Raw genomic sequence first — 25,244 nt, forward strand, 5'->3', positions numbered from 1 at the left:
TTTAAGTAGGCTCCACGCTCAATTGACTGAGCCAGTCAGGTGCCCCTGTGGTAGTGTAGTTTTTCAAAAACATTTTAATACTAGTTACGTTGAAAAATAATTCTTAGCATTCTATGAGAGTTCTTATTCCCATGTTAATAATGGGGATATTGAAATTGATGAAGCAAAATAATACATTTGGCTTCTCTTACTTTTAAGTGGTAAAGCTAGGATTTGAAAACTAGAATTTCTACCTTCTAAATTTAGTGCTTTTTCTGTTCTTCTGAGTAGATTCTTATATTTTTAGAGATATAATTTGTTTTGTTTGCATTGAATATTAGCTTCTGTGCAACAGTTTAAAATTTCAGAGTCTGTATTTGTTTTGCTACTATATTTATTTGTGGGAGGATTTAAGTGTTCAGTAGGTAAAAAACCAGGTATTCTGACTTAATTTTAGAGATCTAAACCTTATGTATGCTTTTTATCACTCTTGCTCATCTCATTCTATTTTAAGTGGTCATCTTGCTACAGTGGTGGGAGATACCAGTTAAAAGGGAAATGAAACTTCTACTCTTAAGTCTCAGAGGAACAAAAAATTGAGTCACCTGTGTAGTAGTAATCTTTGCATTCGGTATTTCATATTTTTTAAGAAAATCAAGGATTATTCTGGATTTGTTTCATCCTCATCAAGATGGAACTAGAACTTGATACAAATATTAATAGTTTTAAATTAGTTTTGTGGATAATGGTTTGTATTAAGATATGGCTTATTTATACAGATATGACATAATTACGTTTCACTATTGCATGCCATTATTTTAGTATATGTGCTGCCGAAGCGAGCACTGCATGCTTTTTTTTTTAAATAAAACACATGCATTTGCACTTATTGCCCTTGCCTCTCCCAATCCCCTGGGATAATTTAGCCTCACTGTTGATGGGTAGTATTAGGGTGTTGTGAGTTGTTTATTAGCCATCCATATCTAGGCTTATTTAAGGTACACATCCCCCTTCGCATTGGCTTAGAAAAATGTAGACATTTTTCTTTTATAATTCTTCCAACAAAATAATTTTAGTTACTATTCTATTTGAGACATGGTATTTTGATTTTGATTTTTGATTACAGAAACAAATATCTTTGGTTATTTTGAATATTTATGTGCCATTTATTTGGAAACAGAACATGTTTTCAGGACACTGAAAATTTATATGATATAAAAGTGATGATATGAAATTTTTTCTAGTATAGTATACTAACTATACTCGTTTGGGGGATAGTAAGGGATAGAACATCTTTTTAGAATGAAGCGATCTATGATCTAGAAGTGAATTTGATAGGGCCGAAGGTTAACACTGCTTTATTTTAATCTTGCTAGGTGAAAATCTTTCTGCTTTAGCAGAGAAGACGAAACAATATTTGAACTTTTTTTTTTTTATTTAAACACATTTGTTGTATACCTATTTTGAATTAGATGTCGAAAAATTCTTTATTTTTCCTCCTCAGTTCTAAATTTTAGGCATGTTTCTTGCTGCTGTTGTCTATGTATAATCTGGTTTCTCTCTTCTGTTTGATGTGTTAATCTGTTTTACTTATTTGCAGATCACCCAACCAAACTTTTAAAACCTTGAGCTTCATAAAAATTGGAATGACTACCTCAAGAATAAAGTGCATCTGCTTAGTAGAAAACTAATATTGCTTTCTTTTTGTAGCTTCATTCTAACTATATTCAGTGCAGTAGCAACTAGCCACATATGGTTATTTTAATTTTGAAAAATTGTAAAACATTCTGTTTCTACCTCAGTTGTATGTGTTAGCCACATTCTAAGTGCTCGCTGGTCATATGTGGCTGATGGCTACTGATCTAGACATGGTAGGTATAGAACCATTCCATCAACTCAAGAAATTATATTGGACAGAGCTGTTGTAGATGGTTGAAATTGATATTTGTAAAATCTTGTTTCTTACTAATATAAAGATAGAGCAGAGGGGGCATTAATAAAAAATTAGTTGCGTATATTCTACTACTAAGTATATTTATATTCCTGTTTCTTATGTCGCTTCTAAAAATGAAATTAATTTCAGTAATTTCATTCTTTTTTGTAGTCCAAAATGTAGGTTTGAATACAAACGATCTGACACACCTAGTAGGTACTATTGCTATTGTGGAAAAGTAGAAGATCCACCTGTAGATCCATGGCTTGTGCCTCACTCATGTGGCCAAGTATGTGAGAGAGAATTTAAACCTCCTTGTGGCCATAAGTGTTTACTCCTCTGTCATCCAGGTGAGTTAAATACTACATTTCCAGTTATTTGTGGATGGTTATTTCTTATGTTGAGGCAGAAAAAAATTGTGAAAGTTTAATTCAGAAATTAGGTTTACATAAGAAGATATTAGAAAGGCATGTTTTTTAAAGTATCAGTAAAGAAAGCTTTACAAATTACTGATAGGTTTAGGAGTTGAAAGTTTTAAATTTTGACTTGTAATTTTTTCTTCCCCCTTTCATTGGATTCTAGGTCCCTGCCCTCCTTGTCCAAAGATGGTCACAATTACTTGTTACTGTAAAAAAGCAAAACCTATACCTCGTAGGTGCAGTGCTAAGGAATGGTCATGTCAGCTGCCATGTGGGCGGAAGTTGCTTTGTGGACACCATAAATGTGAAAGTCCTTGTCATGCAGGTAAAAAGGTCATATGTGTTTAGGTATTCTGACTTTTTAAGTAAAAATCTTAAGTAAAAATCAAGTTATTCTTTATTGCTTTTGTAATGTTTCTATGCTAATTTATCATTGTGATTTTAGGGAATTGTCCACCCTGTCCAAGAGTTAGTAGGCAAAAGTGTGTCTGTGGGAAACAAGTAGCCGAAAGAAGCTGTGCAAGTCCACTGTGGCACTGTGATCAAGTAAGTGTAGGGGTTGGAGGGGTTGTATTAAAGAGTACACAAAGCATAAACAATTAGAAATGCTAATGAGGTTTAGTTACATAAAAGAAGAATAGCAAATCAAATGAATTATTTTCATGTTTTAGGAAACTATTTTCCAATTGAATGTAATTTTAATTAGTGGAGGAAACTTTTTTTTCTCAAATTAATTGCTATATGTTGAATTTTGGATTCAGTATATATGTACTCTGCTTCTTTCTATCTCTCCTTCCTTGTCTTTCCCTTCTCTTTAGCTAACACTACCCCCTTCTTGAGTTAATCCAATTGAGAAAGTAGGATTTTGTAGATTGTCCTAGAATTGACATGGTTTTAGTATCATTTGGAAATCTGGTAGATGGCCATATGAAGCTCTATGTACGTTTTCCCCTTTATTTTAAAAATAGACTCTTTGGTATATAGGAAATATATGTGTGTATGTTTGTGTGTATATGTATATGATACCTATGTAAGACATAAAGCATAATGTGAAGAACATAAAGAAGTTGGTTGTGATTGAAAATAGATTACGTCATGGACAAAGTCTTTTCTGTTAACTTTTAAGTCCTTCACTAGTGCTTATTGCATTTTATTTTAGGTATGTGGGAAAACACTGCCATGTGGTAATCATACATGTGAGCAAGTTTGCCATGTTGGTGCTTGCGGAGAATGTCCTCGATCTGGGAAAAGGTTCTGTCCATGTCAGAAGTCAAGTAAGGCTTTTTTAAAAAACTTTAATGGAATACAATTATTTATCATGTTCACTTAGAGCATGCTCTTAATTTAGATTTTTGTGTGACTTCATAATCTAATTTCAATAAAAATACCAATCTGATATTAGATTTTATTTTACATTTGGTGAGAGGACAATATAGCTTAATAAGTTAAGAGCTCAGACATTGGAGTCAGGCATATCCTGGTTCAAATTCTGCCTTCATGAATTGTAGTTTTCTCAAGTTAAATGCAGTAATAATACCTTCTTTGTAAGATAAAGAGAATGAAATGAATGAGAATTAAATGATAAAATGCAGATAAAGTATTTGGTGTAGTGTCTGGCAATAAAGGTGTAGTGTCCGTCATAATCATAGGCTGTTGTCAGTATTGTATTGTGTATTAGGTTATGGGTGAATATAATTTGGCTGCTTTGAGATTAGGCTTAGAAGGATGCAGTTTGAGTCTACTTCTTTGACTCTGCACCAATACCAACATACATATTTGTAAGATTATTGCCAACACTTAATATGTTTAAGTTAAAGGTCAGTTTCATAATGTTCTCAAGTCTACATTTTTTTTCTTAATCCTGTGAGGTTGTTAAGAGAAAATTTTTATAATTTTAGAGATTGTAGAATTCTTCATAGAGGTTTACATAGTCTTACTCTTTTATTTAGATAAAAATTCATAGTCTGAAAGGGCTATTATTCTTTAGAGCCAAAAGAACATGGCATATTGTTAGTGCTTTATAGCAATGTATCTTATTAACTCTGCCTTTTTGTCTGCTTTTAGAGTTTTCTTTGCCTTGTACAGAAGATGTACCAACTTGTGGAGACAGTTGTGACAAAGTACTTGAATGTGGAATCCATAGATGTTCACAGCGTTGTCACCGAGGTCCTTGTGAAACATGTAGACAAGTTAGTCATCTCCTATAATAATTAATTTTAAGAACCACCTGTCTTTGTGTGTCAAATGGGATTATGCTATAATTGTTTTTCATTACTTTCCTAAACATCTGTGTGATGATCTGTATGAGTTTTGTGACCTAATATTTATGGTGGAGAAGTAGGAGAGTTGCCAACAGTTAAATCTAAAAATTACCCTTTGTTTGATTTTGCTTGATATAAGTTTAAGTTTTGTCTTTTTTTATAATCTGGTGTGGGGTTATTTGTTTCCAGAAGATATTCAAAGCAATGATGAAGTTGACCTAGTGATGATGGAAAGAAATAAATGCCTAGAAGTGAGATGTTAAAGTTATATGTCCTTTTGGTTTTGACCATACTACTAGATAATCCAATTCTTTTGTTTTACTGAAACAAGATGTGTGCAGATGATATGGCGTACCCAGATGTGATTTTAATGTGTTATTGTTTCACTATTTAATATCCAATTTTTGCTAGATATAATAGAAATTTTATGAAATCTTTATTGTAACAAAGTAAGATACAAAGAATATCTTAGGAAACTCAGCTTTATTTTTTGCAAAGTCCTTTATATGAAAGGACTTTTGAAACTTCTTCATTCTTTACTAATTATAGAGATTGCAGTGTGGGGGGAAAAAAACAAAACATGTCAACAAAAGTTAGTTTTAATAACATTTATTCCATTCTTCCAGGAAGTGGAAAAGCATTGTCGCTGTGGAAAACATACAAAACGAATGCCATGTCATAAACCTTATCTGTGTGAGACTAAGTGTGTTAAGATGCGGGACTGTCAGAAGCATCAGTGTAGGAGAAAGGTATGTGTAGTAAGCTTGGGAAACTGATTTAAAAATTGTTTTGAATTTGTCCTTTTTGAGACTGTGATAAGTGCCATCACAATTTGTTCTTCAGATGTTCAAGTGTGTTCTTTGCTTTCCATATGAAATACTAGTAAATATTCTAGGTTAATCTTAATTGTTTATATTAGTGGGAAATCTTACCAAGGTTTTTAAGTGACAGGGGTGTCTTTTTGGCCCTGAGCATAAACCTTTTTTTTTTTTTTTTTTTTTAAATATTTTATTTATTCATGAGAGAGAGAATGGAAGAGACACAGGCAGAGGGAGAAGCAGGCTGTATGCAGGGAGCCCGATGTGGGACTCGATCCTGGGTCTCCAGGATCACGCCCTGAGCCAAAGGCAGGCACCAAACCACCGAGCCACTCAGGGATCTCCGAGCATAAACCTTTTGACTTGGTTCTTGGACTGTTTCTGTTCCCTGAATTTTATTTTATTTATTTTATTTTTATTTTTTTATTTTTAATTTTTAAAAATTTTTAATTTTTTTTTATTTTTTATTATTTTTTTGTTCCCTGGATTTTAAAACATAGTAGATGATGATATAGGTGATATTTAAATAATTTCTGGAAATGGTTGTGCCTTCTCTTGGCAGTGGTTCTTTCTCAGATTTTGGTTATTTTCTTATTATACACGTAAAGATCAGTACTCAGCCAAGGACTCAAGGATCCTTTCTTGAGTACTCTAGAGTTTTCTCTGTGGTGCTACCATTTCTCCACAAATTCTAGCCACACTGACCTCTTTGAAGTATGAATTTTGTCCGCTCAACATGATGATACTCCCAGACTCTGCTTGTGATCTTCTTCCTTGTGTTGTAGCCTAGAAACCAGGTCTAAGCAAGTGCTACCATAGAACTCACCTTGTTTGTCTCTCTTCTTTTACAGATTGTTGTACTGTGCTGCCCAGTTGTCTAATGTCTAAAAACTGTTGCTTCATGTATTTTGCCTTATATCTTAGTTGTTTAAAAAAAAAAAAAAAAAAAGAGTAAATCTGATCATTATTACTCGCATCCTGGTCAAAACCAGAAATGTCGAAAGGCTTATTCAAGTCATGGACCACATAACTTTCTTTTTCTCCCACTGTTACTGGCAGAGTGATAGGCACATAGTATTCTGTGGCAAATATTCATCTAATTGAATAACTATTTTGACTTTTAGTTGCTTTTCAATACTGTGTATTTTGTTTTGAGCTATTTTTCTACACTGAGACTTGTTCTTAAGTAGGTTACAACCCTAAGTTTTTTTTCTCTTTTTTTTCCCCCTAAGTTTCTTTAAGACAGTTGTAGTCTGTATTTTTTTCCCTAAAGTTTGGATATATGAGAAGTCAAGGAAGGAATTAGGATGGCAAGATGGGCTTTAAGTAGTTGCTGTGTGTTCATAAATGGAATTGGGGGAGGTCTGCATAAATGGATTGGAAAACAACAGGGAGGTGAGAAAATAAAGTTAGAAGCAATTAGCCTTTCATTCCTTTAGTCTTTGATGCCATGATTTGAAAATAACTGCCAGACTAATCTATACATTGAACCATTCATTGATTTATTTTCATTACATTTAAAAAATAGACTTGTTTGCCTGAATTGACTATTGGATTTGACCAAATCCATTCTTTTGGTTAATGTTGGCAGTCTCTGCATAGATAAATTAGAAATGAAGTTATCTAATGGGACTGTTTTAAGTCACAGAATAATTAAAGGGCAAGGAAATTTAGCTTGACTTCATTAAATTAGGTCATTATTTAAATTTATAAGTTTTTAATGCAGTCTATCTAGAGAGAGTAATGTTGTTACTCTTGAATACTTTTATGGTGAAAAGAAGTATCTTTTGCTTTTCATAAGTTTTGAGAATAATTAATAATGACATTTATATTATGTATGGTTTTCAAATGACCTGTTCTTTATATATTGCTTTTCCTTCAGTGTTGCCCTGGAAACTGTCCTCCTTGTGATCAAAACTGCGGACGGACTTTAGGATGTAGAAACCATAAATGTCCATCTGTCTGCCACAGAGGTAAAATTTAACAATAGCTGTAATTTTGTTTATATCTATACAGTGATTTATAGTTGATAAAGAGTTGTTATATTCACTGTCTTACAACCTGGAGAAGGTAGGGCAGTCACCATTATCCCTATTTAGACAGGGAGATTAAGCTAAAGACAATTCAGTGACTTTCTCAGAAATATCTAGTAAAGCAGTATAGCTTAAGATTTGAACCCAGACCTTCTGAATATAAAAGTTTTGTTCTGGGATCCCTGGGTGGCTCAGTGGTTTAGTGTCTGCCTTTGGCCCCGGGGCGTGATCCTGGAGTCCACATCAGGCTTCCTGCGTGGAGCCTGCTTCTCCTTCTGCCTGTGTCTCCGCCTCTCTCTCTGTGTCTCTCATGAATAAATAAATAAAATATTAAAAAAAAAAAAGCAAAAGTCTTGTTCTTTCTGTAACACATGTTATTTCCTTACTTCTCAGCTTCCCCTACACAGTTTTTAAATTAATTAAAATGTTCTATGGTTTTTCAGTGTTATTTTGAATTTTACACATTTGTATGGAATTAAGTCTGATAAGGGATTGATGTATCCTAAGCCAGTGGTTCTCCACCTTTTTGGTCTCAATATCCATTCACATTCTTATTGTACTCAAAGACTTTTTGTTGATGTTGGTTTTAATCTATTGGTATTTTTTGTATTTGGAGTTGAAATACAATATAAGAGTGTTTATGATTTTATTTAAAAATAGCAATAATAAACCCATTATATATTAATATGGTAACTTTTGGGGGAAATAACTATATTTTCTGAAAAATATATAGTGAGAAGAATGATATTGTGTTACATTTCTACAAATGTCTTTAATATCTGGCTTGAAGGAGGATAGGCAAAATTCGCATGTATGTTTCTGCATTCAATTTGTTGTTATACCACTCAACCATGGCATCTGGAAAACTACTCTATGCATGTGAGACTTTGCAGACCTCCTGAAAACATCTCAGGGTTGCTGAAGTTATTAGACATTGAAAACTGAATTAATTGATGGGGTACCTGGGTGGTTCAGTTGGGTAAGCGTCTGCCTTCAGCTCAGGTCATGATCTCAGGGTCCTGGGATTGAGCCCTGAGTTGGCCTTCCTGCTCTGCAAGGAGTCTACTTCTCCCTCTCCTTCTGCTGGCTTGTGCTCTCTCCTCTCTCTCTCTCTTTCAAATAAATGAATAATCTTTATAAAAACAAAAGAAAAAAACCCTGAGTTAACTTTATCCCTTTGGAGTATGATGCTATGAAAAGAAATACTGATTGTATAGGGTAGTGGAAAGGGAAGTGTTAGGGTCAGAGGTTCTAGTTCAAATTTGGACTCTGCAACTTAGTAACTTTATGACCTGGGACAAACTACATTATTTTTGTTAACTTCCTTTGAGATTTGGTGGATACTAGATACCTCCCTTAATGTCTTAATCCTCTCAAAAATCCAAAAAGTATATTGTGCTACTGTTATTTTGTATAATAAGGAAACAGGCAAAGAGACTGTTGGCCCAAGGTCATAGAACTAGTTGCAGGGTCAGATGTGAACTCAGACTTTAATGATGTTTCCATTCTATGACATTGCCTCTCTGTTAGGAAAAGTGGCATATTCAGTTAACCCCATAGACCTTTTCCTGTGAATGTTCTCTGATTTGTTTGTATCTTTAAATTGTGAAAGAATTTTATTTTTAAAAATCATATTCTGTCTTTGATTCATTAGATTTCATTAACACTCTAAATTTAGTCATTAATTCAATTAAAAAAGTATATTTGAGTGTCTAAGTACCAGGCACTGGGAACAATATTGACAAAGTGCCTGCTCTTATGGAACTTATTTTTTTTACTTCTCCTCTGTTAAAATATAAATAAATAATCAAATTAATATGGAATATCAGATAGTGACAAGTATAGAAAGAAAATCTAGCATGATCAGGGGAGGACTCTAGAAAGATGACATTTGAGAGGAATCCCAAAAGAAGTAAAGGATTACAAGCCATGTGAAAAAGGGAGTGGGATAGTGTTTTGGGCAAGAAAGCAGTAATTGCAAAGGCCTTAAGACAGGAGCATTTGAAAGAATTCACAAAGAGAATTGAAGTAAGTGATCAGAGGGGCAAATGATAGATGAGGTCATGAGATGGTGGATAAAGGATTGCTGGACAAATAGTATGTATAGGACCTTGTTGATGTGGTTAAAACACTGGCCTTTAATTAGAAAACCTTAATTAGTTGAATTATCGTAAAAGAAATTGGATCAGTGGTTTAGAATTCTCTCACCAAGAAAACATCAGGCCTAGTTGATTTTTACACATGATTTTTAACATTTAAGATCTCTGTGTGTGTGTGTAAGTCCCTAAAATATTTGAGAGGATATGTAAAAAAAGGAACATGTCCCAACTTACTATATTATCTACAAAGAAAGTAAGAGAAAATTACAGGCCAATCTAATGCATAAACATGTTTGTAGGGACACCTGGGTAGCTCAGCAGTTGAGTGTCTGCCTTTGGCTCGGAGTCTGATCCTGGAGGCCAGGGATCAAGTCCCGCATTAGGCTCCCCGCGAGGAGCCTGCTTCTCCCTCTGCCTAGGTCTTTGCCTCTCTTTCTGTGTCTCTCATGAATGAATAAATAAAATCTTAAAAAAAAAAAGGTTGTAAAATATTAAAGTTTCTGCTATTCAAATCCAGCCATCTTACAATAGTATTAGCTATCTAAAACCTTAATCTTTCTTAATCAAGTTGGGTCTATTCCAATTATGTATGATTAGTTTAACTTTAGTAAATCTAATGATGTGATTCACCATGTTAATAGACTAAAGGCAAAGTGAAACTATCTTAGTGTCTAAAAGCAGTTGATGGAATTCAGCATTCATATTTGACATAAACTTAATTAGAAATAGAAAGGAGTATCCTTTGCCTGATAGAGAGTACCTGCAAGAAGGGTAGAGCAAGCATCATACTTAGTGGAGGAGTGTTGAAAACATATCTCAGTCTTGTATTATATTGAAGCAAATCCTATAAATCCTTCAATATTCATTTCTAAAGAGTAGATTCTTAACCTAAAAATAGTTAAAATATTTCTTAATATCAGCAAATATCTGCTGTTCCATTATCTTATCTCATAAATATCTTCATTTTTTACTTTAGTTTGTATGACTCAAAAACCTGTAACGTTGACATATTGCAATTGGTTGGTGTCTCTAAAGTTGATGAATCTGTACTTTTCTTCCTCTATCTCTTTTTTCTGTTTTCCTTGTCAGTTATTTAAGAAACGGGGTTGCTTTATTTAGTCACAGAGTCTAGATTTTACAGATTGCAACTCTTCTCTGTATTTCCTATAAATTATTAGAGGTTAGATCAGATCCAGATTCATTTTTTTGGGGGGGGGGCAAAGTATTTACTTATTTATTTTTTTTTAAAAAGAAGCTTACTAGTCCCTAACAAAATTTACTTTAATGGAAAGTATGTGGAAGATACTGTTAAGATGCAGCTTTCACCGTTTGTTTGATCCACAGTTACATTAAGATGTATAGAGCCATTATTTCATGCCGTTTTCCATCACTGGAGACACCTTCATGATCAGGGTTGTACGGTAACTCATAGGAAGAGGTGTGAACTGCATGTTTGTCCTGTGAACATATGAAAGTTTGACTGCAGTTCTTGAAAGTCAAGGGCATCTGTGTTTATGGTTCTGCAATTACTGGACGGGTATACCCATTTTGGCTATTGGCCATTATACTTGCATTCTATATGTTGCTTTTTCATTTAAAAAATATCACTGAAGCTGATTTATCTGTCAGGTTGAACAGGAAACTAACAAATTCTGTTGATGGCTAAGAAGACTTTTCAAAGAAATTATCTCTTTTTCTCAAGATTTAATTTCAAAAAAGGAAAATTGATGCTGTAGTTTAGAGTGGCAAAAAGGTGTTATGTTTGATATGTTCCTGTTTGAATTACTGAAAATGAATGAAAATTGTGAAGTGTAGAAAATGATACAATATGCTGAATGAGGACAGACTTAAAGGTCATTATTAGCTTGTGGAAAATATGACACCTGATCATTCTTTTAGAAAGATAAAGTAAAATTTGATCAAGTGGACAACTGGCTTGTCTTACCATCAAGAAAATATCTCACTGGATTATATTTTAATTTTCAAAACACTGAAGTGTAAATTTGGTAACTTGTACAATACATAAATGTTTTTCCCTGTGATGCTTTTTACTCTCATTTTCTTATTCCATGTTCATTATTTGAATCAGAATCCTCTGTTCCTTTTAGGATCTAGTTTAAGAGGCTTTAAACAGAGTACTTTTCATCATTAGTCTGTTTCTTAGCAGGTTAACTGCTCTTCAGTATTCTGTTTGGTCCTGACACATAGGCAGCAGTCTCTTATGATCCTCATTCCTTAGATGAAGACTTCTATTCCCTTCTTGGTATTTCATTTCTAGTGGGGAACCTTACTTATTAGAACACTATAGTGGGAAGAAAGCCCTGAAGATAGATGTCAGAGCCTTAGAATTTTATAGCCTGTTTAAAAAAGTTTATTTTGTTTTTGTGTATTCCTCCCAAACTGTAACAAAGCTGAAACCCAAATAACTTTTCCTTAAAATGTTTAGAAGACAAATATTTGGAATTATAGCCTAAAATAAGGGTTTAGAATTAGTCCTTCACAAAGCACAAGTAATCAAAAATCAAAACCTGATGAGAGAAATTACTCTTACTGGGGAATTTATCTAAAAATAATGTGCTTGAATAGAAGTATGTATGAAAATAAGCCAAAGAGATGATTGATAATGTTAGATTTTTCCAAGATGTAGATCTATTTTGCTTGTGCAATGGTGATTAAATGATTAATGTGTTAAATTTGTTATTTAGAATGGAATTTTTAGCAGATTTTATTTTATTTTATTTTATTTTATTTTATTTTATTTTATTTTATTTATTTATTTATTTTTTAATTTATTTATTTATGATAGTTACAGAGAGAGAGAGGCAGAGACACAGGCAGAAGGAGAAGCAAGCTCCATGCACCGGGAGCCTGATGTGGGATTCGATCCCGGGTCTCCAGGATCGCGCCCTGGGCCAAAGGCAGGCGCCAAACCGCTGCGCCACCCAGGGATCCCTTTAGCAGATTTTAAAGAAAATTCTAAAGCTTTTTAATTGAATTACCAGTAAAGATATAGAAAAGTATACAATAAGTGTACAGCTTGATAAGTTTTTATGAACTAAACATAACCAAGTAACCAAAACTCAGATGATTAAACAGAACATTACCAGTATTTTCCAAAACCCTTTTTGTATCCTTCATAACCATAATCCTGGTTTCAAACAGTATATATTAGTTTTTCCCATTTGTTTTATATAAGTGGCATCATATACTACATACTCTTTGTGTTTGGCATCTTTAGCTCAGTGTTGTGTGTGTATGTGTGTGAGGTTCATTCACATAGTTTCTTTATTCTCATTGTAGAGTATCCAGTTGTGTGATTCAACTCTTGATTCAAATGTTGATTGTCTTTTGAATAGTTAAGACATTTCTTTTTAAATTTCAGACTTTTTTTTTTTTTCAGGCAGTTGTTATCCCTGCCCAGAAACTGTAGATGTGAAGTGCAATTGTGGTACTACAAAGGTGACGGTGCCCTGTGGCCGGGAACGTACCACAAGACCACCCAAGTGCAAAGAGCAATGTAGGTTAGTATGAGATTCTGCACAGACTTACATCTGGTGTCTTACAAATTTAAATTCGTATTGATTTTTAAAATTATTAGTATTTTAAATTTTGCTTTACTGTTCTAAAATACTAATATTCACAGTATTCTTGTTCTGTATGGAATTAGAAGATACATAAATAGATAATTGCACTTTAGATATAATTGTTCAATGATCAAAAGTAATTTAAAAAATTGTACTTTATGATTTAGTCGACCACCAACTTGCCATCATACAAGTCAAGAGAAACATCGCTGTCACTTTGGCTCTTGTCCTCCATGTCATCAACCTTGCCAAAAAGTTTTGGAGAAATGTGGTCACTTGTGTCCTGCTCCATGTCATGATCAAGCGTTAATAAAGCAAGCTGGCAGGGTAAGGGAATATATTATTAAGAGGTAGTGCATTGCTCTGGGTCATGCTTTCTTAATTTTACTTAGTCATTCAGCAAGCAATGATTAAGTACCTACTGGGTGTTAAGCACTGTGATAGGAGCTGGGGTGCAAGGTAAATAAGACTTGCTCTTTTGTCTTAGGAAGCTCACGGTATAGAAAAGGCGAGAAACCAATAAACAGATGTTTGGTAGTGTCATGTGATAATCATGTAGGAATGCCGATACACATGAATTAGGCAGTCTTCCTTCATATATTGTGATTCAGGATTATAGATATCTTCTGATCTCCTCAAAATTCATTCACTAATTCAGTGAATATTTATCGAGTCCTTGCTGTGTGTTAAGCATTGTCCTAGCTGCTAGGGAGACAAGAGTGAACAAAATAATGAAGATTACATTCTGCTGGTGGAAGTTGGATTTTAGAGTTCTGTTTCTCATTCCCCTTTTGGATAATAAGTCAGGGAAGCTACATTACCTTTGTTCTGCCCTTTAAAAACTGTGGAGTCTGCCTTAATTTTTAATACCAAATGTGTGTGGAGGGGACTAATCTGATAGAATACAGATGGAATAAAATATTTCAGTAAGCACAGTTTGGTTACTTGAAAAAATTTCAACTTGCTTGAGCAGAAGATATATGGAAATATTTTCTTAGGTTCTTATAGTGGCCATATGCTTTAATTCCTCTACTTTAAAATTGTTATGTCTTTGACTTGTAGCACCAGCCTACAGGCCCTTGGGAACAGCCTTCTGAGCCAGCGTTTATTCAAACTGCATTACCTTGTCCTCCATGTCAAGTTCCTATTCCTATGTAAGTATTTTAGAATTTTAACTTTAAGAAAAACAAATTTTTTTTGACACAGTTCAAAATGTACCTTAACATATCTCCTTCTCTTTATCTTTGTCCAATTCATCATTATTTCAGGCCTAGTCTATAAACCAGTCTCTCTGTCTTCAGCCTCATTTTTTCCTAAGTACATTTTACATACTGCTTGAAAACCTCTAGATATCTTTTTTTGAGTCTTCCCCCAGCTGGAGTTTGGTGTCCTTCTGAGTTTCCATAGCAACTCACACTTACAATAATTCATCCAAGAGATCATCATCTGTTAGTTTTCCCAACTGACTCCCATGCTAGTGTGTGAGCTCCTTGAGGACAGAGGAAAGCCAGGTTATAGGTAAGGCAAACTTGAAGGAAACACTGAAAATGAAAGAAAGTAGTGTTCTGAAAAGTAGTGTTCCCAGGAAATGACCTGGGTTGAGCTATAAGGAGCCAAACCTAGGGTACTATGGAATCCTAGAATGGTTCATCCTCGGAGTAGAGGTTATAGATTATAAGAGTAAAAGAAGCACCACATTCTGGGAAGCAACATAAAATTAGAAAACAGATTGTTGTCTCCCAGTAATGTTCCTAATTGAATATTGGTATGCCTTCTCTACCTTTTTAAAGAGAGTTCTTGTTTACTTTTAAAAGCTCTGACTCCTATTTTGTCCTTTCACATCTTTCCTCTCAGTTTAAGTGGCGTGTGCATTTTTAAATACTGGTTGTGCAGTCAGGTTGGGAGGCACAGTGCTGTTGGGAGCTATATCTACAAACAGAAGATTTTAGTCTGTAGATTAGTGGAGGGGGATTCATAACACTAAAACTTTGTATAAATGTAGTCAGTTATCTTTGAATTTCTTAAGCTGTCTTACAGGAGGATTATTTAACAGATACACATATCTTATTTCATTCAATTTCCTCAGAATCTTAGGTTGGATTAAATATTTTATGACTATAGAAAAACTGCCTGAATTACCACCTCATGTTTACTAGAGGTTTAAACAATTTTAAAAAGTCTTTCCTTTGCACTTGACTGGAATGTGCTGCTGAAAGTTTTTTGGGGGTATATATGTTAAACACTATGCTTTAGAGTAAGAACTTGAGTCGAGGGTTGTGCTTCCTTCATGCTAACTACTACCATGAGTAAGTCATATATCTTCTCTGTTTGTAAAATGAGGAAATTCTGGATATTTACAAAGATGTTAGAGTAGAAGAGAGAATTTTTGGAGGTCCTTATCAAATAAGGCCTAGTAAACTGTTGTGCCTAGTAAACAATTTTTTTTCTTAAAGTCTATTTTTTCTGATATTAGTATAGCCACTTTTACCCTCTTTGGCTTATAGTTTATGTGGAGGAATGGGCAGATTCTTAGAAATACAGAAACTTCTAAAACTGACTCAAAGAGAAGTAGAAAATCTGAATAAACCTATACCTAGAATGTAACCAAAATTAGTTTAACCAGAGATTTAATTAGTAACCAAAAGCTTACCATAAAGAAAAGCTGAGGACTAATAACTTTACTGGTGAATACTACCAAATATTTAAGGAATTAACACTCATGTTTCATTATGGAGACACTTCTTATTAAATGAAACTTGTATTTCCCTGATACTAAAAGCAGAAAAAGACATCACAAGAAAGGAAAACTATAGATTAATATCCTTTTTCTATATAGATACAAAAATTTTCAACAAAATACTAGCAAATTGAATCCAGCAACATGTAAAAAGGATTGTACATCATGAACAAGCGGGATATATCCCAGAAATAAAAGAAAATTAAAATATCAAAGTAATATTTTATCACAAGAATAAAGGACAATCCATAGATACAGAAAAACATTTGACAAAATGCTACATACTTTCTAGATAAAAACACTCAACAAACTTGGATAAACAAACTCCCTCAACCTTATAAAAGGGCATCAATAAAAAACCCTTAATCATACTTAATGGTGAAAAACTGAGAGCTTTCCTGTTATGGACAGGAACAAATTTGGAGGTCTGCCCTTGCCCCTTCTATTTATGTTTATATTACATTAGAGGTGCTAGCCAGAGCAATTATACTAGAAAAAAATTAAAAATGTATCCACACTGGGAATAAAGAGGTAAAACTATTTGTATTTTTAAATGACATGCTCTTACATATGAAAAATCTTAAGGAATCCTTACACAAGCTATTAATGACAGTAATTGAGTTTGGTAAGGCTATAAGAAACATTAGTATACAAAAGTCAATTCTGTACACTAGCAATGAACCATTTGAAATTAAAATAATTGTATTTCCAGTGGCATTAAAAAGCAACTTGTTTATTCAAATTAAAAGACATCTAAGATTTTTAAACACTGAAAAGTAGAAAACACTTTTGAAAGAAGTTAAAGAAGACCAAATGCTATGGTACTGGCATACAGATAGATATATAGATCAAGGGAATAGAATCAAGAGTCTGGCCATAAACGTAGGAATTTATTTCTAATCAGTTTTTGATAAGGATACTAAGACACTTATTTAAATGGAAAGACATCCCATGTTTGTAGGTGGGAAGACTTAATATTGTTAAGGGCACTACTACCTGAAATGATCTACAAATTGAACATACTCTGTCAAAATTACAGTTGCCTTTTTTGCAGAAATTGTCCCCAAAATTCATATGGAAATGTGAAGGACCCAGAATAGCCAAACAGTCTTGAGAACAAAGAACAAAGTTAGAAGACTCACACTTCCTAATTTTAAACTTACAAAATGATAGCAGTCAAGAATCTGTGGTATTGGTGTAAGGAGAGACATATTGATCAATGGAATAGAATTGAGGGTCCAGAAAGAAACTCATATGTTTATAGTCAATTGATTTTTTTTTTTTTTTTAAGATTTTATTTATTCATGAGAGACACAGAGAGGCAGAGACACACAGGCAGAGGGAGAAGCAGGCTCCTCACAGGGAGCCTGATGCGGGACTCAATCACGGGACCGGGATCACGCCCTGAGCCAAAGGCAGACGCTCAACTAATTTGAGCCACCCAGGTGTCCCCTCAATTGATTTTTGATTAGAGTGTCAAAACAATTCAGTGGAAGAATGTTTTATGTCAGCACATGGTGCTGAGAGAACTGGATATTCACATGGGAAAAAAATGTAATTGGGCCTCTACTTCACAACATATATAAATATTAACTCAAAATGGATCAGAGATCTTAAAGTAAGAGCTATTAAACTCTTACAAGAAAAGATAGGTATAACTCTTTCTGTCCTTGGGTTAGGCAGTGGTTTATTACATATGATACCTAAAGCATAAGCAACAAAAGTCAACGGAGGTTATTAAGCACAATTTCTTGATTGTGCTTCAGGAAACAATAAAAAAATTGAAAAGACAACCCACAGAATGGGAGTAAAAGTTTGCAACTCATATATCCCTTAAGAATATTATCCAGAATATATAAAGAATTCTTAAACTGAGAAGCCAAAAGACAAATAATCCAATTTAAAAATGGGCAAAATCTTTGAATAGACTTTCCTCTGGAGAAGATCTTACAGATGGCCAGTAAACATGTGAAAAGATGCTTAAGTAATTGTTAGGGAAATGCGAGTCAAAACCACATTAAGATGCCATTTTACACTTAGTAGGAAGGCTAAAATAAGACAAATGTCGGTGAAGATCGCGAGTAGTTGGAACCATTGTACGTGACTGATGGGAATGTAAAATGGTGCAGCTACTTTGGAAAGCAGTTTGGTAGTTTCTCAGGAAACTAAACTTGGAGTTACCAATTTTACTCTTAGGTATACACTGAGAATTAAAAATACACGTTCACAAAAAAACTTGGACATGAATGTTACAATAATAGGAGCATTATTATTAATAGCCAGAAAGTGGAAACAGATATCTATCGACTGATGAGTGAATAAACAAAATGTGGTATAGCCATGTAATAGAGTATCATTCAGCTATAAAAATGCATGAATTACTGATACATACTATAACATGAATATCTTTGAAAACAGTAGTTTAAGTGAAAGGCTGGACAAAAAAGTTCACATAATATTGATTCTATTTATATGAAATGTTCAAAATAGGCAAATCTATAGAGGCAGAGAGCATATCAGTGGCTGCCAGGGGCTGTGGAGTGACTTCTAATCTTTACAGGGTTTCTCTGTTGGTTATGAAAATATGCTCAATGCTGATGATGGTTACATAACCTTGTGAATGTACTAGAAACCACTAAAATGTATTTTTCTTTAGGATATCTATTTATTTAAGAGAGAGAGAGAGAGAGAGCGTGCGAGTACAAGCAGTGGGGAGAGGTAGAGGGAGAAGCAGACTCCCTTGCTGAGCCGGGAGCCTGATGTGGGACCCTATCCCAGGACCCTGAGATCATAACCTGAGCTGAAGATATTAATTGACCGAAGCAGCCAGGTGCCCTAAATTGTATTTTTTGAAAGTATAAATTTTATGGTATGTGAGTTTTATTTCAGTTTTTAAAAGGAGGCAAACCCATATAAAGATCCTTCTAATTCTGATATAAAGATTTTTCAGTGGCATGTATAAGATCATAAAGTATATGTTAAAATTATTACTTGTCACATGAGCTATGTAGTAGAATTTCTTTCTTAGAGTAGAATGTTCATGTCCTCTTGTCCCATTTTTAAACATAACATGACTTTCAATAATTTGGTCACATGGTGATAAGAATTCTGAACATACGTGCTATATCATTTATGGCGCCTTTGGTTTCAAGTTATAAAGAACCTAAATAAAAAGGGACATACTAACTTTTATGCCCTGCACAATCAGACTGGAGATAGAGCAGCTCTGATAGAGCAGTGTTAGCACTAACTGTGGTTAGTTAAGCTGGTTAATGCAGTGATCATCACAGGCCCACATTCTGTCTATTTTATCCTCAGTGTGTCATCTTTGACCTCAGGCTGTTTGGCTTTCTGATCAACTTCCCATCCAGATAGGAAGTTTCCATAGAGAAAAACAGAAACTGTTTATGCCTTCTATTGTCATCATCTTTTTTTAAAGAGTGAGAAGCCTTTTCCAGAAGCCCCATAGCAAAGCTCCTTTCACATTTCATTGGCCAGAATAGGATCACAAGACAATTTCTAAACCAGTCCCTGGAAAGGGATGCAAAATGTTTATTTATTTAGTTTTTTAGTTTTTTAAATAGACCTTATCTTTTTTTGATATATATATATATATTTTTTAAATAGACTTTATCTTTTTTCAATAATTTTCAGTTTTATAGAAAAATTACACAGAAAGTACAGAGTTCCCATTTGATCCTGCCACACATAGTTTCTCTTGTTATTAAGATTTTGTATTACTGTGATAAATTTTTTTTTTTTTTTTTTTTTTTACAATTGAGGAACTGATAATATTATACACTACAGTCCGTGGTTTACATTAGGGTTTACTTTTTGTGTTGGATCGTTCTATGAATTTTGATAAGTGCATGATCTTGTGTATCCACTATCCACCAGTACTAGAGCAACCAGAGTAGTTTTGCTGCCCAAAAAATGTCCTGTGCTTGTTCATCCCCCACTTCCTCTCCCTGAAGCCACTTGTTACCACTGACCTTTTTAAAGTCTCTATAGTTTTGCCTTTCCCAGAATTTCCTATAGTTGTAATCATATAGTTTATAGGCTTTTCAGCATATTTCATGTAGCAATATGCATTTAAATTTCCTCTGTGTCTTTTTATGTCTTGGTAGCTCATTATTTTTATTACTGAATAATATTCTATTGTATGAATGTGCCACAGATTGTTTATTCATTCTCCTATTGAAGGACATTTTAGTTGCTTCCAAATTTTGAAAGTTATGAAGAAAACTGCTATAAATATTCATGTGTAGATTTTGCCGGATCATATGGCAAGCCTGGTTTAGCTTTGTAAGACACTGCCAAACCATCTAACCAAGTGGCTCTACCATGTTGAAGTCTCACCAGCAGTGAGAAAGCCCATTACCCGGTATTCTTGCCAGCATACGCTACTGTCCGTGTTTTGGGTTTTAGTCATTCTAATAGGTGTGCAGTGGCACCTCGTTTTAATTGACAGTTTCTAACAACATATGATGTTCAGCATCTTTTCATATGTTTATTTGCTGCCTGTATGTCTTCTTTGGAAGGTGAGGTGTGTGTTCTCCAAATCCCGACCATTTTTTAATTGGGTTGTTTGCTTTCTTATTGAATTTTAAGATTTTTTTTTTTTTTTACATTTTGGATATAAGCCCTTTACTAGATAAATGTTTTCTAAATACTTTCTGCCATTTTGTGGGTTTTCATTTAAATGTTTTCATTTAAACTATCATTTAAGTGTTCTTCACAAGGCAGATGTTTTGGTTTAATAAAGTCTAGTTTAACCATTTTCTTTTGAAGATCATGCTTTTCGTGTGTCTTAAAAAGTCATCATTAAATCCAAGTTACCTAGATTTTCTCCTTTGTTTATAGTTTCACACTTCACATTTTGGTCTGTGATCCATTTTGAGTTACCTGTTGTGAAAGGTGTGAGCCCTGTTGGGATTTTTTAGGTCAATGTCTTTATCCCAGCACTAACTGTTGAAAAGATTATCCCTTTTCAGTTGCCTTTTTCCTTTGTCAGAGATCATTTGACTATTTTTGGGTAGGTCTGTTTCTGGGCTATCTGTTCTGTTCCATCAATCTATTTGTTCTCTTAGCAGTACCATGCTGTCTTAATCACTGTAGCCTCATAGTTTAAGTTGCATAGTGTCAGTATCGTGTTGTTCTTCAGTACCGTATTGGCTATCCTGGGTTTTTTGTTTTTCCGCATAGACCTTAAAATCAGTTTGTTGGGGTCCACTATTAATAAATTGCTGGGATTTTGATTGGAATTATGTTGAATCTAGTTCAAGTTGGGAAAGAAGCAACATTTTAACAATATTTGCACCTTCCTAACAGTGAGCATGGGATATCTCATCATTTATTTAGATTGTCTTTGATTTCTTTCTTTTGCCCATATAGATCACTTACATATTTTGTTAGATTTGTATCTGTTTCATTTATTGTGCTAATATAAATGATAGTATGTTTCAAATTCCAATTGTTCATTGCTGGTATATAGGACAGCAGTAGGTTTTTGTATGTTAACTTGATATCCTGCAACTTTTCTATTATCACTGTTATTTCCTCATGTGTTTTTTATTACTAATAATACTAGTAGGCTTAGCACCTTTGCTTCAGATAGTCTTTTTGAAGAATTTGAAATGTTTTCTACTTATTTATTTATTTATTTATTTACTTATTTTTCAGAGAATGTCTTGGGAAGCATGAGGTGAGTCATAGGTACAAGTTTTAAGTGAAGCTTATAATCTATACCCCTTCTATATGAGGATTATTAGAAATGACAAAGTCAAGGTATTGTTTTTTTAAGTGCTCTAAAAAGTACAAGAGTTTATCTGCAATTTTTTTTTAAAGATTTACTTCTTTTAGAAAGCACACATACATGTGTGCACATGGAGGAAGGGCACATGTGTGCACGCAGAGAGAGAGGTAGACAAGCAGACTCCCCACTTAGTGGGGAACCTGACACAGGGCTTGATCCCAAGAGCATGAGATCATGACCTGGGCTGAAATCAAAAGTCGGACACTCCTGACTGATCCACGCAGGTGCCCCATGCTGATTTTAAAATATTTTGTAGTTTTGGGAATTAGCCTATGTATATGTGGTCACTGTCACATCTTTATATTGAATTTCCCTTTTAGGAATGGAGTATTTTGCTTTGACATTCATTTTTTGGACTTTTTGATAGGTTACTTTGATTTTGATAATAACTATTATTAATGAAACTGTGGTAGACCTTTATGAAACTTGTTCTCAAGTGATAACAGAGTCATTTCAGAAATATGGGTCCAGAAACTTTAGTGTGTGCTGCTAATCTTTTGTTTTTTTTTTTAATAGGTAAGTCCACTACCATGCCATGCTGTAGGACCCTACTCTTGTAAGAGAGTATGTGGACGAGCCCTAGATTGTCAGAATCATACGTGTATGAAAGAATGCCACAAAGTAACTGAAATTGATGCCTGCATTGGCAAAAACAAGGTAATATCCTAAGGTTGAATGTATATGTACTTATAGTATGCTTGAAACATTTTTTTGAATAATTATGCCATAAATACTTTTCTGTTTTGTTAGAACTTTTTTCTTCTTTCTTGCCTTCATCCCTTCTTTCTTGCTATTCTTAATACAACCAACTTTAACAGCTTGATGTATATATGTATCTTTGTGCTAGCTCATGATAATAAGTTTTTTAATGTTCTCTTTACATGCTGTACCTGTGTTAATACATAGGCTTTGACTTTATGATAAAAGTATTGAAGTTAGGGGGGATCCCTGGGTGGCTCAGAGGTTGAGCCTCTGCCTTTGGCTCAGGGCATGATCCCAGAGCTCTGGGATCGAGTCCCACATCGGGCTCCCTGTATGGAGCCTGCTTCTCCCTCTGCATCTCTCATGAATAAATAAATAAAATCTTAAAAAAATATATAGAAGTTATGTGTCTATTTAGATAATAGGTAGCAATATCACTTCTACTTTTGTCCATTTATATCTCTTAGTTTAGGCTAGAGTGTTTGTTCTCAGCAACTTTTTATGCCTAATATGTATGATAGGCAGTGTACACAATTTTAATATTCCTAATCATTCTTTGGAAATAAAGAAAGTAATTGGCATCATAGATTAGGGCATGTGTGTGTGAAATTCACTAAAAGCATTTTACAAAGCATATGAGAAGTCAACCACTGAAAGATCTCTAAAATTACCATTTTACAAGGAAAAATAAATAAATTTAGCTAATCAAATTTTAAATGATACTAAATTTTATTTTTAAACATTTAAATTCATCAACAAATAAAAATATAAAACAACAAAATTATTTTCAGTAGCAATGAAATACACAGGATTCCTATTAAAACAGAGATACAGATAGTCTCCTGTTCTCAATTTTCTAGGCCATATGAAAGGTGCTGACCAAGAAAATATAGGCAGAAATGTTTTCATCTCCAAGAATAGTCAGGAAAATCTTTGTTTATCATTAACTACTGCGCTCTTTCTCTACTTTTGTGATTGAGGAGGTTGTGTGTTCCGTGTGATATAGATAAAAGTTAAAATCACCCAGCGTCCCAGAATAATTGATTTGCCAGAGTTCCCTGCCAGCCTACATTTGACATGATGTGTGAATAAAAATAAACTTTTGTTATATAAACAATCATGTATTTTTAAAATATTTAATGTTTTTTGGTAAACTTCCACTCTTTAGGGAGTCAGAATACTATTAGCAAGTGTGTTTAATGAGGAATAAGCCAAAAATTTTAAGATTCATTTTACTAAATGGCATTAAATTTACAGATGCTTAAGTTTTAATATGAATTCTATGCTATTGAAAATTTCACTTGTATTGTTATTTTTTTGGTCTTTGATTTGGTGATTGAAAAGCGTGATAACATAAGTATTCCTAGTATCATTCTTGCTCTTATGCAGAGAGGTAAATGTATTGCTTATAATTTCTTCATCCACCTGTGCTTTGATCCTTAATAAAAACATACTCATGATAAAATGAAAAATATTGGAATTACAAAATCATAGTAAAGTAATTACAATTCAAAATCACTTTAACTAGATAGAGTATAGCTACTATATGGCTTTCCTCCTCTGGATTTTAGAATATGAAGTGAGTTGGAAAAAAAACACATTTTAAGGGACACCTGGGTGGCTCAGCAGTTAAGCGTCTGCCATCAGCTGAGGGCGTGATCCTGGAGTCCCAGGATTGAGTCCCACATCAGGCTCCCTGCATGGAGCCTGCTTCTCCCTCTGCCTGTGTCCCTGCCTCTCTTTCTCTGTGTCACTCATGAATAAATAAAATCTTTAAAAAAACTCATTTTAAGAGCTGATAGGGTACTGAATGGGGAATTATCTTGGATTATCCCAGCATTGCTTCATGAACAGTGGCTGTGGTAAAATATGGGTTATAAGTTATGTGCAATTCTTCTTAATTTAACTACAAGTCCATCTTTATCTTCCACTCAAGGAAGGCCACTGTAGTGCAAGTGAGTGAAAACTACATTATTTGGAGGATAACTTTGCAATCAGTTTAATTTATATATTAAAAGTGAAATAATTCATAAACTCTTCAAAATCAGTTTCTTACTGTAACGTCTCAATTGAGACCCACTGGAAAAGATCTCCTTGTATGTGTCTCTTGACTCAAATGGCTATGGAACTATTAATCCAGTTCCTACCTTAAATCCTAGCACAGAGCCTACAACAGAGCAGGTATTTAAAAGTGCTTATTGAATTGACTGGATTCAAAACTCTTTTGCTTCATATCTCTGTTCTGGTCTCTTTCCCTAGCCTAACTGGCAAATCTCAGTTCAGTCAAGGCTTTTTTTTTTTTTGCAGGCAATGCCTCTGCTTGCTACCATTAGCAACAAATATATCCCTGTTGTCTAATTCATTTGGCTCGAGTAAGTGGAAAGCTGTTAACTGGGGATAGGTGTGAGGCTGATGGCAGATGAAGTGTTTTTCCCCAGCAAACCTGGGGACAGTTATTTTTTGAGTCACTGAAAGAAGAAATAATGAAGACAGTCTTTTCTCTTTGGGAAAAATCTATGCCAAAAATAAATGAGAGGAAAAGAAAATATATGTACATAATCACACATAGACACGTATATTTCTTATATGTTTGTGACAGACCCTTGCCACGCAGTGTTGTCCGTAGACCAGCAGCATGGGCATCACCTGGAATCTTGTTGGAAATGCAAAATCTCAGGCCGTGCTTCAGTATTTTAACATTTGCCAAGTGATTGATCATGCATAAAAATGTTTGAGAATCACTGTTAAAGGCAGTGTGTGTGATGTGTGATGTTTCATTGATTAAAAAAAAAATTGGGCAGCCCAGGTGGCTCAATGGTTTAGCGCCACCTTCGGCCCAGGGTGTGATCCTGGAGACCCAGGAT

The 25,244-nt window shown here is 34.1% G+C and overlaps 1 protein-coding gene across 3 annotated transcripts in view; it reads left to right on the top strand.

Annotated features, from left to right (window-relative positions):
• NFXL1 (nuclear transcription factor, X-box binding like 1) overlaps nucleotides 1-25,244 on the top strand; it is a 69,828-nt gene that overhangs the window by 17,687 nt on the left and 26,897 nt on the right. For all 3 annotated transcript variants that reach the window (XM_072749053.1, XM_072749051.1, XM_072749052.1), the window contains 12 exons: nucleotides 2,084-2,262; nucleotides 2,495-2,656; nucleotides 2,777-2,877; nucleotides 3,491-3,605; nucleotides 4,396-4,520; nucleotides 5,219-5,341; nucleotides 7,293-7,383; nucleotides 12,943-13,063; nucleotides 13,294-13,453; nucleotides 14,189-14,280; nucleotides 21,546-21,567; nucleotides 22,195-22,335. In XM_072749053.1, coding sequence (XP_072605154.1) covers nucleotides 2,084-2,262; nucleotides 2,495-2,656; nucleotides 2,777-2,877; nucleotides 3,491-3,605; nucleotides 4,396-4,520; nucleotides 5,219-5,341; nucleotides 7,293-7,383; nucleotides 12,943-13,063; nucleotides 13,294-13,453; nucleotides 14,189-14,280; nucleotides 21,546-21,567; nucleotides 22,195-22,335 — 1,432 coding nt within the window. The remainder of the gene's footprint in view (nucleotides 1-2,083; nucleotides 2,263-2,494; nucleotides 2,657-2,776; nucleotides 2,878-3,490; nucleotides 3,606-4,395; nucleotides 4,521-5,218; nucleotides 5,342-7,292; nucleotides 7,384-12,942; nucleotides 13,064-13,293; nucleotides 13,454-14,188; nucleotides 14,281-21,545; nucleotides 21,568-22,194; nucleotides 22,336-25,244) is intronic.

Source organism: Vulpes vulpes, chromosome 2 (genome assembly GCF_048418805.1).
Source record: "Vulpes vulpes isolate BD-2025 chromosome 2, VulVul3, whole genome shotgun sequence".
Taxonomy (NCBI): Eukaryota; Metazoa; Chordata; class Mammalia; order Carnivora; family Canidae; genus Vulpes; species Vulpes vulpes.